We start from the raw sequence: 16609 nt of genomic DNA, 5'->3' as shown, positions 1-16609 counted from the left end.
CCGCTCGGTCGATCCCGTTACAGCTTATAGATGGGTAATCAGATTATGAAATAATTAAATATCTACACCGCAGTCTTCAAACCCTAACCACAACAGCCAACATATGCTGAGCGGCTTTACCGAAGCTCAGGAATCCTACAGAGCATAAGAGGCTACTTGTCGCAGATGCTTTATGGCTCATAATTATAAAGCAGATTTCCAGCCTCCCTCAGCCTCGAAGATCTCGCCGACCGCTTTGGAGACCACCAAGAGATGACGATCATGGTACCTGGGGGCTACAAGAGAAACACCAACGGGCATCCCGTTCGGACCCTCAAAGCCAGGAATGTTGACGACGGGAACGTGCAGCGCCTATTACTTTCGTTAGCAATGCCATATGGAAATTAGTTCCGAGAGAAACCCACAGTCCAGGGAGCGTTAAAAGCTGCACTTCCGGTACTCGAGGTTCCTTCCGGCGCCTCATCAACGACGCTAGGCACCAAAACGGCATCATACTTGCCCAGCATCTTGTCAACCTTGGGCCTTGCGATGGCAATGTTGTCAAACGCTTCTAGCTGCTCCGCTCTACTGATCTTGTTCGTGTTATCAACATGCGAAATCAAGAACTCGTGAAGTTGATCCTTGGCAGCGCGGTAGTCGGGCAGGAAAGCGGATCTTCCGTCGCTGTGCAACACAGTCGCATGCCACTGAGGTAGCTCCTGAAGCTCAGGATCGAATTCAATCTCTTCTACCTCGGCTCCGTGAGCCTTGAGAAGGTCCGCCGCCTTTGTCATCGCGGACTGGGTGCCAGGTCCAGCTTGAGGCCACACCATCGTCTTCAACAGAGCGAACTTAGCGCCCTTGACAGCGAAGGTGTCCTTCGGGGGCTCGTCGTCTTTCAAGTCAAAGACATCGGCCATCAATTGCAGGTCTTCGACACTACGGGCGAAGAAACCGAGGGTATCTAGGATCAATGAGTAAATCTTCTGACCCTCGCGCGTGATGGAATTCCATGTCGGCTTCAGGGCGTAGATGCCATTGAAAGATCCTGGGCGGATCGTGCTTCCGCCAGTTTGGGTGCCTAGGCCGATCGGCGCTTGGAAATCCGCAATCGCGGCGCCTGATCCTGACGAGGAGCCACCAGGCGTCCGGTTTGTACCATGCGGATTCACTGTCTTTGGGCCTTGAACCGTCGCTGCGAATTCGGTTGTGGTTGTTTTGCCTACTAGTGTTAGTATCGCATCGCTAGGGTTGAATTATCAGCATGGACCTACCAAGAAGCAGCGCGCCGGCTTGTCGCAGAATGATGATGGAACCCGCATCGACTTTGGGGGCGTCTCTAGCGTAAATTGGAGAGCCGTGCTGTGTTGGCATATCTAGATTACGGTTAGTGCTCTTGTAGAATCACAGACAAATGTTCTCTGACCCTTTGTGTAGATAACGTCTTTGACTGCGATCGCAACGCCGTGTAGGGGTCCGCGCTTCTCTGGCGGTATCGCATCCATTGCCTTCGCTTGTGCAATCACCTGTTCTGGGTTCAAATACTCCCAAGCTTTGACTACTGGGTCTCTCTCCCCAATGTGGGACAAGAGCGAGCGCGCGTACTCCTCCACAGTCAACTCCCCAGCCCGGATCTTAGCTGACGCCTGGGTCGCCGTAAGTCTGTACGGTTCAACTGCCATTCTGTGATGGTATTGCCGTTGCTCTATTGCCGAGAAAAGATATAGGAGAGTTAACCGTTTTGACAACAATACAAACTCGTCAAGTTCCTCGGAGTGGGAGACGATCTAGAACAAGAAGGCGGGGTACTAGCAGAGTCAGAGCGCCACGGTTGCAGTGAACTCTGTCCAGGGTATGCACTCAAGAGCCTCGTGAATGATTCTGGTACGGTAGCTGTTCTGAGTTCCAGAGGTTAAGGAGGTAACTCTCGAGTTTGCAGAGTCTAGGAAACGGGAAGAGAACATGAACAAAGTCGTGGGGTTCTCAAGAGTTGGAGTAATCTGGAGGCAATCCGGCTATTTCAAAGATGTTTTCCGGTGACTCCAACGGCCGTAAGAGGGGCCATCCCTGGTACTCCAACCCCGCAGGCCGTTATCGTCGGCTTCAGACCCGCCGCCGCGTTTGTTTCCCCCGCAATATCTCCGCCTACGCCTCCAAGAGCAGATTGCGACACGTCCGAATCGGAACCTTTTCACCGAATGAGGCGTGATCTCTGAACATTGTCGCCCGGAACTCCAGTGCTTACCTTTTGAGAAGCCGAGGGTGACCCGCTGATTTACGCAACGAATTGCCTTTGCTGGCTGGCCGGTGCGGCTTGGGGGCAGCTTCTCCAGTCACATCATGGCAACATGAAAGCAAGAGGATGCCAAGTAGTTGGCAGGAATTCCTGTCCCTGGAGACGTTCTCACATCTTCTACCACTACTGTAGTTCTTCTTATACTGTCACTGATAATACCACGATACCTATTGCTACTAACATTCCTCCTTCTACTAAGATCTCGTCCACAATTATTTCATCTCAAAAGCAGAGTAGGAGTAAACGGGGGATTAAGTTCTCGACAGCTATTAATCGTTAGGAAACCACGATTAGGCCTCCAATTTCTGCACTTTCTCTCCCAAGTGCAACTCCTCAGCCTCGTCAATGCGCGGAGATGGCGGCGCATAAATCTCGCCTTCCCTTTCGCCCTCAAAGAACCCATCCCGGCCTTCTTTCGCCAGCCATTCGTAGTCCACCGGGGCATTCTCGTAGCCCGGAGGATACACCTTGGCCTTGAAGAACTGCACTAGCACAGCATACAAGATGGCCGATGTAAAGAACGTCAACACCCAGCCCATCATGTACATGTACTTGGCCGGTTGGCTGACAATCTGAGGCTGGTATTGCCCGACGAGGCCGGGCAATCCCATTGCCGTACCGCCGATCCAGGCAAACACCCCGACCCAGTTGACTCCAGACTTGAACCAGTAGAGGCCCTCTTTAGAGCCATTATACAGCGACGGCACATGGATATTACCCTTTCGAACCAAAATGTAGTCAAAAATGATGATCTGGTGAAAGTCAGCAATATGTTCTTGAGACTGGGCGTTCAAGTACTTACAGCGCATAGGGGGGCCATGAAGATGTTGTAGCTTCCCAGAAATGAGATGAACGCAGACGCGTTCGCAATAAGCTTCCACGGCAAGACAACGATACCGAGGATCGCACAAATGATCTGGCCTCGACGGATCGTCAAATACCTGGGAAACAATCCAGTCATGTCCGCGCCAAAAGGCAGCGAGTTTGCACCAAAGTTCGTTGCCAGCACGCTGAGAATGAAACTGAACGACACAAAGAAGACACCAGCACGGGCGGTCGGATTCCAGTAATGGTCAAGGATAGCATCGAGAAGATCCCACAAATTCCAGTAGGCCTTGCCCCAGGCGCCCTGCAACGAGGTAGTCGAAGCCAGGCCAAGGAAGAAGACAAGGATCTTGGCGAAGAAGACACATGCCCCTTGGAGCCAACCGGCATCCCGAGGCTCTCTGCAGTATCGCGCGAGATCAGGTTGGTTCACGAGCATTGGCGAAAGAGAACCCATGATGACATTGATGCCGCTCATGATAGCCCAGCCGACGGGCGTCTTGGCTGCTGCTGATGCGCCTGCCACAGATGCAGCGCCAATATTGGAGATGCCGGTTCCGTAGGACATGCACCAGCCGAAGAGTCCGAAGCACGCGAATGGCATGATGAAGCCTTTCACGGTGTAGATGTAGTGAATGTGAGTTGGGTGTACCCAGGTCTGCCGTCAATGTCAGGGAATGCATGTCATTAAAGGGTCGCATACTACATTTACTCACAAACGGGAACTCAACCAGCCAAAGGAGAAAGAACGCCAGCAGCTGCTTTGAAGTGACGTCGGCACCAGCGGGAAGCATGTTGGGCCAGTTGTCCCAGCTATTCCCAAAAATGCAGCGGAAGCAGACGGACAGCAGGTTCGCGCCGTAGTAGGTCTGGATACCGTACCAGATGATACAAACGATTGCTCGGATAAAGATGAAGAAGTACGAGCCATACATACCCATCACCGAGCGTGCAAGAACAGGGCTTGAACACAGGTCAGCAAACATCACACGGGAGAAGGGCTTGAACGCACTATCCAAGGTGGTACATTACGCCAGGCCTCGCCATACCAGTAACGATGATGGCGGATATGAGTGAGCCGAGTACGCAGGAGACGAAGGCTTGTTGCCATGTCTGGTTGTGTGAGCGGACATGCTCAATGATTGTATGTTTTGATTACTCACCAAACCCACAGCGATGAGCGAAGATGCGACATTCCACCCAGTCGTTCCAAACATGTTTGAAAACCAGTACAATGGTAAATTGTACCACGTCCATGTTCTTTGTTCTGGCGGCGTCGGCTCGAGATCCTTGTTCGACCACCTAGAGTCTCCGACCTGAGTTCGTCCTTCGTGAGTTTCCGGGGCCTTGATCCATTCTACAAAGGCGCCTTTTGATTGGAAGGGCGCGGTCATCTCGCCCCTCGTTGGTATACGGAAGCGCGCCATGGTTAGAACCTGTGGTGATTAACACTATCAGAACCCTGGCAATCATCAAAAAGACATGTTTTCATGGAAATTTACATCCCCATTCTTCTTCCCTCTATAACCGTGAGGGCTGTCGTCCATATTAGAGGCCCGTTTCTCACGCATGAGCTCTATTGCAACCCTGATCATAGTTTCTTCATTTGTCGGCGACTTTCCAACCGACAAACAGCCTGTCGCCACGCGAGCCCAGAGAGCTGTGTAATCATGAGCTACCTAGTACATGATGATAAGACTTTGGCATGGCATATGCGGAGAGTGGTGCTTGGCATGTAGATGGATGGGCCGGGGACCTGGTCTCGGGGATGATCCACCAAGATAAGGCGGTGGCCGGCCGTTGGTCTTATCTGCGGTGGACGTCCGAATAGGTATCCCAATCCGGCAAAGACGCTGTCGTCGGGAGGGAACTACCGACATTGACGTATCACTCAAGGCCGGAGTGAGGGTATATCGCTGGGGGAGAGAAAATCCCAGCTGCTCAGTGCTTATTCCCGAGAACGGGCCAACAACGCAGCATAACGACTGAGCTTCTGGCTGATACAAACGTTTGTGTACGAGTTCAAGATAGATACGAGCTGGGGAAAAGCCGGGTCATGACGCTAACCATCATCGCCAAACTAAATCTTAAGGTCAAGCTCTCATGATGAATACCTAGGCCACGTGCTATCTAGGGGGTTTTGGAGTTTGAGTACTTCGATGTTCCCAACGACCCATACATCTCATGCTTGCGTCTGTATGAGTGCGTCCAATGACACCCCCGGTTGCGATTGCGGAGGATCTTTGCAGGTGTTCTCTTGACACATTCTACTTCGGCTCGAAATCTTCCTAAGTTTCTACTTCGCATTCTCATTGCAGAATCTACCCATACATACATGCAAAGTCAGGAGAATACTAGAAATGACTGCCCACGTTCGGACCGAGAGCATGCTGGGCAAGACGTCTCCCGTAGACATGATCGACTCCACGTCGGCCGGCTTCAACCCGGATGGTCCCGTGAGTCCCCGCACCGTCCCACTGGCCCCGGTGCCGCAGACCCGGAAGTCGAGGGTGGCCTTGGCTTGCAAGCGATGCAAGAGAAGAAAGCAACGTGTAAGTCGTTGAAGTTAACTAGATCACGCATGTTCATTTGGTGACTGAACACGACATGGAAGTGCGATGGCGCGCATCCGAGTTGCAGGTCTTGCGTCAAGTCCAACTCGTCGTGTGTCTACGAACGAGCACTGAGGCCGCACTATCCTGGCGGGAAATCACTGCAAGTCTTTCTTTTCGTGCTGCTAAGATTGGATATTTACAAGAGCCCCAGATACATCAGTGCACTAGAAGAGAGAATCGCATTTCTCGAGGCCCGGATGCCAGATTATGCAGAAGATCACTTTATCAAGACATCTTCCGTGCAATTACCACTGGAACTTGAGACTAAATGTCCTCGCAGAAACTCGCGAGGCTCACTGTCGGATGGTGAGCCGTCCTCTCTTGTTGACGGTGTTGCATACTTGTCGCTATGCGCATCTGGCACAACAGACACTGCACCAGAGCCGTTCTACCTAGGATCAAGCTCCGGCGCAACTATTGCGCGCATGCTTCAGTCTTCCATCTTTCACAGCTCAGGCGGTAAAACTGCGCTTGATGCTATGACAACTAATCAAACTATTGCATCAGATTCGACGAAATCGCAACGCAAAATATCGGTCTCCTCTAGCCCAGAGGAATGCCAGTCCGAGTTTCCGTGCCCTGATCAAGCAGGGGTGCTGTTCGACGTCTTCTTCGATCGGCTTCATACGCGATGGCCTATTCTAGATCGCAAACTGTACACTAAGTGGTTCCAGAAGCAATACAATCACGGAGCCCTGTCTTTACAGCACCGAAGCATCATGCACCTGATATACGCCATATCCGCAAGGTTCCTACAGTTGACGAAGAAGCCATGTGAAGTTGATCCCCAGGTCAGAACCTCCTACAAGGAAAGCTTGTCGTTATGAATCTAACATGGTCGCTGTCAGAAACATCTCGCGGCGGCCCTTGAGCCGATGGACTACATCCTGGAACAGCATAATCTAGCCACTGTGCAATTTCTGCTCCTCCTCGCCGTTCATGGAACTAGAAGCCCCTACGGTGCCGGTGCATGGTCCCAGGTGCGGTACGCTGTTACTCTCTGCATAGAGCTAGGTCTACATCGAAAGCAGTCCAATACCTCTACTCATAATCCACGCGATCTCGAGATCCGTAGGCGCGTCTTTTGGTCATGTTACTGTTTGGACCGTATGACGAGTGTGGTGCTTGGACGTACATTCGCCATCGCCGATAGAGACATCAACACCGAGGTAAGATATGACAGAGACCGATATAAAAAATAGATCATTGACAGCCATAAAGCTTCCTAATGAAAGCTTGGAGTTCTGGAACTTGACAGCACTGAAGGACCCGTCAAGTACATCGGACCTTCCCTGGTCAAACACGAAGCCTTTCATCCACATAATCAAGCTTCGGAGAATACAGTCCAAGATTCATCATCGAGTTTATCGTGTCGACAAAGACGTCTTTTCAGGTTCCAGGGAAGATCGAGCAAGACTTGACTCGAAGATGGGAGATATCAGAGCCGAACTCGATGAATGGGTGAGAACGGTTCCTCATCCGCCCAAAGACGCCGGTACAATAAGCTGGATGTACGACCCAGAAAGCGCTTATCATGACTCAAGAGATTTCTTCAACCTGTAAGTGTTTCTGCCATTCTTAGCTGCACCATAGCAGAAGGCACTGACAAGGAAAATAGTCAGTACCACAAGTCGGTCCTGTCGCTCTACACCGTCCTCCTTCCAGCACTTAATACCTCCGACTCGAGGTTCCTCACTACCGCCCGATCCGCCGCCTGTGTCTGCACAGCTTACAAGCGCCTCAACCAGCAAAAGACGCTCAGCTACACCATGATGGCTTTGCACTCATGTTTCATCGCTGGCTTGACGCTCGTATACTGCATATGGAGGGACCACATTCTCTTCTCGTACGACACGCTTGAAGCCACGCGGGCATGTTCCCAGTCCCTAACAATCTTTGGTGAGAAGTTTCGCGGTGCGGTAAAGTACCGCGATATTTTTGATGCTCTCTCGGGGAGCCTATTCAAGATAATTGTTGATCCGCTCACGGGCCCAGACGACAGATCAAAGCCTCTCGATGTTGACTTAGGAGTGGATTCGATGGTGTGTCCGGAGATGGCGCCCGTAAAGCCTTCTGGGCTCATAGCTATGGGTCAAGGCAATGGAGCAGAGGAAACATCATCTGTGGCCCATGCGATTTCTGATGCTGTGAAAGAAGCGTTCATGGAGGTAGACGAGGAAGCGCCGGGTGGGTGGCAGGGCTGGAGAATGTTCAATGAGATGGTACATCCTGACCATTCTTCTAGGTCCGGGCAGGTTCAAGAAAGGAAGGATCAAGCAGGTCAACCAGATGGTACTTACCTAAGTCCCGGACTGGAGTTGGGCTTCACGGAAGAGCTTGAACAAGGCACAGATCGAGACGTAATGGACTCCAATTGGGACTCTGGCGGGTTCGGAAGTTTAGGCTGAATGAGAGAGATTGCTCGAATCGGAATGCTACAGCCTGGAAAAGTGATCGCGCTCGTGCTTGCAAATTACTGGCTTTCACGATTGCTTCTTTCTTCGGGGCGCTAACGAGGAGCGGCCTTTTGAGAACACCACAGGTGCTCGTTTCAAACACTCTATCTACCCTGCCCATCCGAACCCTTCAATTGCCTCAACGATCTGTCCCTCGAGATTTCTGATCCTTACTATCTAGATAAAGGATCTTAAGACTTGGCTCACTCTTTCAACCTTCTATTCTGTCCAAGACCCAACGCAGCCTCAAACACACGGCCGTTCTACTACTCCGTACTCACCCATCTACTCATTAATCTAATTGGAATACGTCAAAGAAACGGAAATACAAAGAGACTCGGAAGAAGATACCCATTGAAGGCAACTAGGATAGATAGGTTTCAATAAACAATTTCGAAACCGATTTATCAAGTCTTCCTATGGCCAAGGCTCAAAGAGCGTGCCGACTCTTTGCCATCGATGAAAGGCCCTGGATTTCTATCTGAAACCAAAGAGCGTGCCGACTCTTTGCCATCGATGAAAGGCCCTGGATTTCTATCTGAAACCAAATTTCATGCCTCTTCTTGATCAGTGCCGAAACACAAGGCAGATTCGTCGCTTCCTGGGGTCGGGTCTGCGTTGATCACCGCTCACCGCAGCCAGTGCTTGATCCACAGTATGCGAATAGCCTCAGATTTCCCATCGGCTGATTAGTCATCACCAGCGGGTCGGTTAGCTCAGTTGGTTAGAGCGTGGTACTAATATTTCATCAGGAATGTTGAGTAATGCCAAGGTCGGGAGTTCAAGCCTCCCACTGATCATTCTTTTGCTCCGAATCATATTTACAACTTTTTGGGTTGCCTATCCATGACCCCAGCTTGTTCTCACTTCATGAACAGATGTGACTAGCTCATTTTTAGGCTGTTGGGGAGCAGGTTGGGAAAGGGAGGTGCTGGAGCGGTCTAGGAGACAGATTCAACAGATCACGGGAAACGTAAAGAATCGAAGAAGCTTTCATGAATCATCAGAATACGCACACCCTATCAATACCACCGGCATCGTCCCCTTATGCTAACTGTCCCTTCTTATACGGATACTTCGCCTTGAACGCCTCTGCGATCTCCGTCCTCGTAGCAACCCAAACGCCCTCCTTCTTCGCAATGTAATCCACAAAGTCCCTCAACGCAGCCAGTCTGCCCGGCCGTCCAACAATACGACAGTGCAGCCCAATCGTCATCATCTTGGGCATACCCTCCTGACCCTCCTCGTACAGCACATCGAACGCGTTCTTCAAATGCGTGTAGAATCCCTGTGGGTCGCGGAAGCCAGACCCCGTGACGTGGAACTTGAAGTCATTACAGTCATAGCTGTACGGCACCATCAGACACCCTTTTGGATCAGCTTTGTCCCGCTCAGTGGGTAGATCAATCCAGTACGGCACATCATCAGCGTACGTATCACTCGCCCACACAAGATCCTCCCCCATCTCCTCATATACCTGCGGCACAAGCGTCCGTGAGTGCGGCGAATTACGACCGTAGTACCATCCCTTGGGCGCATACCCCGTCAAACTCTTGAGCGAAGTGATACACTTACGAATATACTCCTTCTCCGTCTCAATGGGAACATCATGGTAGTCGATCCAACGGTAAGCATGCGAGGCGACGTCATGGCCCTCCTCCACGCACCGCGTCGCGACCTCGGGCTGCTCCTCGACGGCCTGGGCGACGGCGTAGAGGGTGAACTTCATCTTCCGGGAGTTGAAGAGGCGGAAGAGGCGCCAGAAGCCCGCTCGGGAGCCGTATTCGTATTCTGACTCGACGCTGTAGTTGCGTTCGTTGTACTTTGCGGGGCCCATGGGGTTCTCGCGGAGGTTGGTTTCCGAGACGCCGTCGCCTGCTAGAACTGACCGTTCGCCACCCTGTTGTGGGTGTACTTATGTTAGCTGTTGTACCCCTTTATGCTTGTTCGCCTGAGATCATGGAGGGGGCTAGGACTAAGCAGACGAACCTCTTCATAGTTGATGACGAAGGAGACTGCAATCTTGGCGTCGTTGGGCCATGGGCAGGCGAGACCTTTCTCGCCGTAACCCTTGAAGTCGCGCGGGTAGCCATAGTCTGGGTGGGCGTGGTATGCTTCCGGCATGATGAAGAATTACTTGTTGATCAGGTAAGACGACTAGATTCTTAGGATTCAGTGATGCCTCAAGAATAAGTCAATCGCAGAAACAAGGGTGCAAATATTGAGTGACACGCCGTCCATATCTCGAGTCAACGACCTTAATCAAGCGTACAAATAGCAAGACCAAGACTGCGATCGGCCAGAATCAACCGGCCAATCGTCCATCGGGCGACGCAGTCCGCTATTTGGGGCGCATTATCACGGCTATCTGCACTGAGCAAAGAATTCTGCAGACAATCTCTCCCTATCAGACCTGATGCCTTCATTCTCCAGCTCATTGCAGCGTGCAGCGCGTTATCACGTCGCCGTCGGACACACACACACACGTCTCGGGGTCTGGAGGGGGCAAGGATGCCAGCTGTTGGAGGCGTTACATTCAACAGGGATGGTGGTCCCCCATCGGATGACATCGAACCGTTGGAGTACTTCGGAAATTTTCGTCGACCCAGGGGTGGTGATAAGGCGCGGGGTTGTGAACGGGGTATCGTTGGCTGTGGGGATACTGCTGATAACAAGATTGATCGAGGGGCACGAGGGGATGCATGTTGATGTAATGCCCAGGTCTATCTCTGACCGGAGTCTTGACCGGGAATAGCTTGCACGGCGTGGACGGCAAGTTTAGCATTGAGTTGCGGGATGTGAGTCGGGCTGACGTCCGCTGCTCCGCGATGAGATGCTCGGCAAGTCAATCGGATATCCGCACTCTAAGCAACTCTACAAGAAACCTTGAGCTTGTTGTGAGGTGAAGATTCAATGTAACGCGATCCTCTATGACATTGATTATGAGCCAAATTCATCAAATGCCACTGATGCTATGACGCTCACCCATTGCCATGGTTTTTTGAATGCCTAAGGTTGTATGCAAGTGTATCGTGAACACATCGTGCCTTTAGCTCTCGCCCGCCTTCTCTTGGTCATTCGCCGGAGCAACCCCCGACGCCCCCTTCGGACCCTCCGAAGCCTCCTCAGACGGCGCCGCTTTCTTGGCCTTCAACCCCGTATTCCCAACCCCAAGAGTCAACACCAGACTCAACCCAGAGCAAATGACATAGTACACAAAGATATAATGCAACCCCTTCATATACGCCTCCAATATCACCGCCTTCTCCGCGTCCGAAAACCCCTCTTGGTCCAAGGTATACGTCGATGAAGTGAGCTCCGCAATCACCGCATCGGAAATAAAATCTTTCCCGTGAAGATCCCGCCGCAGCGTGTTGGACAGTATTACCCCGGACACCACAAGCCCAAATGCGCCTCCAATAGTCCGGATAAAGTTTCGCAAGCCCGTCGTGACGGCTCGGTCTTCGGCGCGCGAGTTTGCATACATGCCCACCAGCGTAGGCTGCAACGTCAACCCTATACCCGCGCCCATGACTACGAGGATCGGGATCAGCTTTCCTAGGCCTGTATCGCGGTCAAAGAGGATAGTGAGCCCGTTTCCCAGCGTCCAGAGAAAGAAGCCCGCGAGGATGCAGGGCATGTAGCGTCCCACTCGTAGCATATACTGCCCGGACAGTATAGACAGTCCCGAAGTCGTGATAATGACGGGGAGGATCAGCGCCCCGGAAACAAGGGGCTCATAGTTGAGGATAGACTGGAAGTAAATCGGTAGGTAAAATAAGTTACCAAAGTACGCCTGGCCCATGAGGAACGTCTGCCCGAACAACGCACTGCAGTGCGGCGCCTGATACAATCGCAAAGGCATGATGGGCAGCTTCGCCAGCTTCCACTCGTAGAGCACAAAAAGAACCGCAAGCACGGCGCCCACGACCACCCCAGCGATGACAAAGGGCGAGGACCAGGGGTATGTCACGCCGCCTCCAGATAGTGGGATGAGGAGGAGTAACGTCGAGGCCATGTTGAGCGCGATGCCGCCATAGTCTATCTTTTTGACCTTTTCGCCGTAGTTTCCGGGTCGATGCTTCAACGGGAGGCAAAAGAGGATTGTGACGGCGGCTGGGGCGCTGATGATGGGGACCATCCAGAAGACCCATCGCCATGTCGATTCTTGGACGACTGCGCCTCCGACAAAGGGTCCAACGCCGTTTGCAAGTGCGAGGACGGCGCCGAGGACGCCTGAACTGTGTGTTAGTTCCAGTCAAAATCCATGAAAAAGATGTTGGATCAGGACTTTGAACTTACCTTGATACTTCCCCCGATTCTCCAACGTCGTGATATCACTCACAATAATCATAACAATACTATTGATCCCACCCCCTCCAATCCCGGCAACAGCCCGAAACGCGAAAAGCTGCTCCTTCGTCCTCGAAAACCCACAAAGCACATCCCCAACAGCCATCAACACCAAACAAATCATCAGCAGATTCTTCCGGCCAAAGATATCAGACAAGCGCCCATTGATGAGTTGAAACGCCGTCGAGGCAATCAGAAACGACGTCCCGATCCACGAGGTGGCCGTTCCCGTGTCGAGGTCCTCCGCGATGGCGGGGACGGCGGTCGAGACGCTGGTCTGGTCGATGAAGGAGACGAAGAGGCAGACGGAGAGGGCGGAGAAGGCGAGGAGCATGCGTTTACGGGACATTGTGTTGCGTTGGCCGCCTATGCTTTCTGCGTCGGTGTCGTTTTTTGGTTGGGGGTTAGGCCCGGTTGAGGATGGGGTATTGGTGGTGGTAGCATCTTCGTCGCTGGAGGGTGAAGCTGAGCGTAGGGTTTGTTGTGATGCCTGCGTTTGCTCGATCGGCTTGGCTTCGGTGATGGGTGCATTTCTCTTCATGTTGACAACCTTAGCCTTAACCTATAGGCTGTGAAATCCCTAAGAAAAGGTCTTGGCTCAGAATACAGTCCAAAAAATGTCAAGGAAGTCGCAATTCTAGATGAATCTCCCAAACTCGGGTGCCGAATCGCCGGTCCTCACTTCCCCGGGAGGATCTGGGCTAGCATCGGACGCACCCGACGGTAATGGCCTCAATGTTGCTAACCGGGAGTCCATTGCGTCAATTGCGATTGAACCGTTTACCAGAAACCCTCATGGACTCTTCCATTCTGGCTCAATCGTGGGCGCTCCACCCTGGATATGTCGGCACGGGGACAGCGCGAGGATTGGGTGGCCGTCGTCGCCGATCGCACGTCCGACTTTCTTTGTCGGCACGTTTTGTGCCGATACGCATCCGCAATGTCGGCTGTGTCCTGTTTCTGAAAGGCGATCCAGTCTTCTAGATCCCGGATGCCCTCCCGGGTTTGCGCCGGGCTTATATGGGCCATCTTGAGGCTATTGTTTGTACAAACAATCCCTCGCTATCGGCGTTGACAAAAATTCGAGCCTGTTGGACGAGACGATATTGATGATTGTTCTGGGCGAGAAAGGCGTGGAAGCCGATGCGGCTTTCATCGGCATGGGTGTCAAAGAGAATGAACTCGGATTAATTGCGCTAGCGAAGGAGTCGATGACGGGATACTGCTACGTCTCTGATTTTAGACTCTGCCATCGCATCTACCTTATTTTGACTTGTCAAGATAGCTTCAAAACTTTAACTGCATCTAGTTGATTTCATCTACATCAGCTAGTCATGTCAAAACTATTCGCCCCGTTGGCTATAGGGCCTATCCAGCTCTCTAACCGACTAGCCCTGGCGCCGCTGACAAGGTACCGCGCAGACGATGAATGGACACCGACTCCAATGATGGAGGGTCAGCATGCAATCCCGTCGTCTCTCAACTCGTTCACTGTCTGACGTTTGAGGACAGAGTATTACGCCCAGAGAGGCTGCGTACCGGGTACTCTGCTCATTTCTGAGGGAACTCTGATCTCGTACCGTACCGCCGGACGTCATAACGTCCCTGGCATCTGGAATGAAGCGCACATTGCAGGCTGGAAGAAGGTCACGGATGCCGTGCATGCCAGGGGCTCGTTCATCTACTGCCAACTCTGGCACTTGGGTCGCGGTGGCAGAGCTGAAGTCCTCGAATCCCTCGGGTTACATCTCGAGTCTTCAAGTGCGATACCCGTAGCCGACGGCGCTGCTATCCCTGTAGGAATGAGCGAAAGCGACATACAGCAAGTCATCGAGGACTACGCGACGGCCGCGCGCAACGCTCTCGAAGCCGGCTTCGACGGGGTGGAGATCCACGGCGCCAATGGGTATCTACCCGACCAGTTCCTTCAGGATACCTGCAACAAGCGAACCGACGGTTGGGGCGGCAGTATCGAGAAGCATGCTCGGTTCCATATCGACGTGACAAAGGCTGTCGTCAATGCCGTCGGCGCCGATAGGACGGCCGTTCGTCTCAGCCCGTACAGTGATTTTCAGGGCATGCTCATGGACGACCCAGACCCGACCTTTGAATACTTGGTCAAGCAATTGAAGCCTCTGGGGCTTGCGTATCTCCATCTCATTGAAGCTCGGATCAGCGGTAATGATGACACCGATTGCGGTGGACAGCGGACGGTGCGCTGGCTGATCGAGCTCTGGGACAACGCGAGCCCAGTCTTGCTTGCCGGTGGCCTGAATGCCAGTTCTGCAAAGGCAGCTGTGGACGAAACGTACAAGAAGTACAACGTTGCTGTTGTCTTTGGGCGGTACTTCATCTCGAATCCCGATCTCGTCTTCCGCATCAAAGAGGGTATCGAGCTGGACAAGTACGAGCGGACGTACTTCTACACCCCAAAGCTGCCAACCGGATACATTGACTATCCTTTCTGCCATCAATTCCAGTTGAGTGCCAGGGTTTGACGCTGCGTCACCATTCCGGATAGAGACGGTGGGATTGATGGAAATATGAACCGGGTATGTTTGCCTAGATATGAACAAATGTGAAAGTTTTGTATGAATTACATTACGCCATTATTCAGAGCTGTCGTATCTCGTCCGCGTTAATCGTACACAGTTTAGAGGTTCTCCAGAGCTCTCTGCGCAGAGGACCTCGGCCACGCATGATTAGGTCTCTGGCGTGTGAGACCAGCTTAGATCACCTCGTCGCTCATTCTTCGCTTACGGTCCCCAGTCGATGCTGTGAGCCAAACCTGTTCTTCGTCCGCAATAAAAGGCTTTTGCTAGACCGGGTCTTCAAGCCATCGTCATCACTGCTCACTGAACCGTCGCTTTTAGCCGATCGAAGTTCGAAAGAGCTGGCTACTCTCCTAATCTTGTCTTTCAGCATACGTAACGAGCCTCGCTTCTTGAGCGCGACAGGCTGCGGTGTTGTATCAACAACAGAGAGAGCGTTGCCAAGCGACTGGCTTCGAGCGTGGCCGGTTTGGTGAGCCGTGGCTATCGGGTCCAACTCTAGAGGTCTTGACGACAGGACAGACACGGACGCTGCGCGACGAACATGCTTTTTGGGGTAGAACATGCTTAAGCTTGATTTTGATCTTTGCGGCTGAGATGATAATGAGGAGACTGTCGTGGTTGTTCCCAAGTTGGCATGAGTGATGGCGGGGTTCGTTCGCTGTTGCGTAGCTTGTAAGAAAAGGTTGGGCTGGCTTTTCGTCTGCTGAGCAGCCAGCCTCTGAGAAGGTACCAACGCCTTTCCGGCAGTGTTTCTAGCTATCGGACCCCCAAGCGTAGTTCTACGGCTGCCCGATGTTGATAAACCATTCGTATTCGCTGTCGGTGTCGACTTTGTGCGGGCGTGTGTCCGTTGCCTGTCGGAGCCCGTCGAAAGTTTGAACTCTCGTTGCGGAGGTAGCGGTTCCTCGCCGATTTCGACCGCGGCAGGTGTGTTATCAATCTCGAATCGTCTCCCGGGGCGCCGTTTGGCCCGTAGTTTCTTCAGGTACTCCTCCGATGTCACTTCGCGGAAGTTCATCTCGGCTGCGGCTCGTTCGGCTCGTCGTTTTGCCTGCCTGTGGAGGTGGGTGGCTTCTTCTAAAGACAAAGCCATCGTAGAGGTTGGACAGTAGCGACCTCGACTTGAAAGGATATGTACGTCGGGTTGGGTCGTGGGCTTCGCAAGTTCCGACTAGGGGTACGTCGAGGATGTATTGTAGGGTATCATGGACTCGTGTTCGACTTTCTTTGTTGTGTTCAAGTTCTCGGTTTCCAAAAGAGCATTATTATTTTTTGTGTCTCCAATCGTCTCGTCCTTGTTAAACGGCCGTCTTCCGATGCGTGGGAAATATCACCACCATTTACTTGAGGCTGGGCGCATTCCAGAGGTGAAGGAGTTCGAGTGGATCTGGAGTGGAATGTCTCGCTTCGAGGCACGCAGACCTGGCGGGGGGTGGTCGGCCACGGTAAGAAAGCTGCAGGAAGCGTGAGAAGTAGAGCTTTTCCAAGCCTGAAACTCTAGTCGTAATCGCCGTCTCTGTTCGTCTAGGA

General features: G+C 52.4%; 6 protein-coding genes and 1 non-coding gene across 7 annotated transcripts; 3 read left to right on the top strand and 4 right to left on the bottom strand.

Moving 5' to 3' along the window:
- Positions 1 to 183: 183 nt before the first annotated feature.
- On the bottom strand, positions 184 to 4494 carry BDZ83DRAFT_719635 (amidase signature domain-containing protein; the record flags this gene model as incomplete). Its single annotated transcript, XM_060512197.1, has 8 exons — positions 184 to 351; positions 405 to 1075; positions 1254 to 1355; positions 1406 to 1654; positions 2652 to 3027; positions 3078 to 3758; positions 3817 to 4063; positions 4349 to 4494. The coding sequence occupies 8 exons, from the start codon at positions 4492 to 4494 to the stop codon at positions 184 to 186; spliced, it is 2640 nt and encodes an 879-aa protein (XP_060364944.1).
- A 1194-nt stretch (positions 4495 to 5688) lies between these two features.
- BDZ83DRAFT_671431 (fungal-specific transcription factor domain-containing protein) lies at positions 5689 to 8285 on the top strand. Its single transcript, XM_060511126.1, has 5 exons — positions 5689 to 5815; positions 5867 to 6506; positions 6564 to 6884; positions 6937 to 7274; positions 7334 to 8285. Exons 2-5 carry the CDS (start codon positions 5913 to 5915, stop codon positions 8121 to 8123), a joined length of 2043 nt encoding a protein of 680 aa, XP_060364943.1. The 5' UTR covers positions 5689 to 5815; positions 5867 to 5912; the 3' UTR covers positions 8124 to 8285.
- Positions 8286 to 8876: 591 nt separating this feature from the next.
- BDZ83DRAFT_t153 lies at positions 8877 to 8971 on the top strand. The gene has a single exon. It is a non-coding gene; the product is annotated as a tRNA-Ile (tRNA).
- Positions 8972 to 9216: 245 nt separating this feature from the next.
- BDZ83DRAFT_699526 (polysaccharide deacetylase) lies at positions 9217 to 10295 on the bottom strand (the record flags this gene model as incomplete). The annotated part of the gene is made up of 2 exons (XM_060511414.1): positions 9217 to 10071; positions 10161 to 10295. The coding sequence occupies 2 exons, from the start codon at positions 10293 to 10295 to the stop codon at positions 9217 to 9219; spliced, it is 990 nt and encodes a 329-aa protein (XP_060364942.1).
- A 925-nt stretch (positions 10296 to 11220) lies between these two features.
- On the bottom strand, positions 11221 to 13065 carry BDZ83DRAFT_577636 (major facilitator superfamily transporter; the record flags this gene model as incomplete). Its single annotated transcript, XM_060505039.1, has 2 exons — positions 11221 to 12407; positions 12474 to 13065. The coding sequence occupies 2 exons, from the start codon at positions 13063 to 13065 to the stop codon at positions 11221 to 11223; spliced, it is 1779 nt and encodes a 592-aa protein (XP_060364941.1).
- Positions 13066 to 13683: 618 nt separating this feature from the next.
- BDZ83DRAFT_322204 (NADH:flavin oxidoreductase/NADH oxidase) lies at positions 13684 to 15146 on the top strand. Its single transcript, XM_060502379.1, has 2 exons — positions 13684 to 13979; positions 14037 to 15146. The coding sequence occupies exons 1-2, from the start codon at positions 13859 to 13861 to the stop codon at positions 15020 to 15022; spliced, it is 1107 nt and encodes a 368-aa protein (XP_060364940.1). The 5' UTR covers positions 13684 to 13858; the 3' UTR covers positions 15023 to 15146.
- A 123-nt stretch (positions 15147 to 15269) lies between these two features.
- BDZ83DRAFT_651849 (uncharacterized protein) lies at positions 15270 to 16172 on the bottom strand (the record flags this gene model as incomplete). The annotated part of the gene is made up of 1 exon (XM_060510485.1): positions 15270 to 16172. One exon carries the CDS (start codon positions 16170 to 16172, stop codon positions 15270 to 15272), a length of 903 nt encoding a protein of 300 aa, XP_060364939.1.
- Positions 16173 to 16609: the final 437 nt, after the last annotated feature.

Source organism: Colletotrichum acutatum (genome assembly GCF_030867785.1).
Source record: "Colletotrichum acutatum strain CBS 112980 chromosome Unknown BDZ83scaffold_47, whole genome shotgun sequence".
NCBI classification, from domain to species: domain Eukaryota; kingdom Fungi; phylum Ascomycota; class Sordariomycetes; order Glomerellales; family Glomerellaceae; genus Colletotrichum; species Colletotrichum acutatum.
The sequence above is the reverse complement of the archived record's forward strand: the minus strand, read 5'-3'. Positions and strand labels throughout refer to the sequence as shown.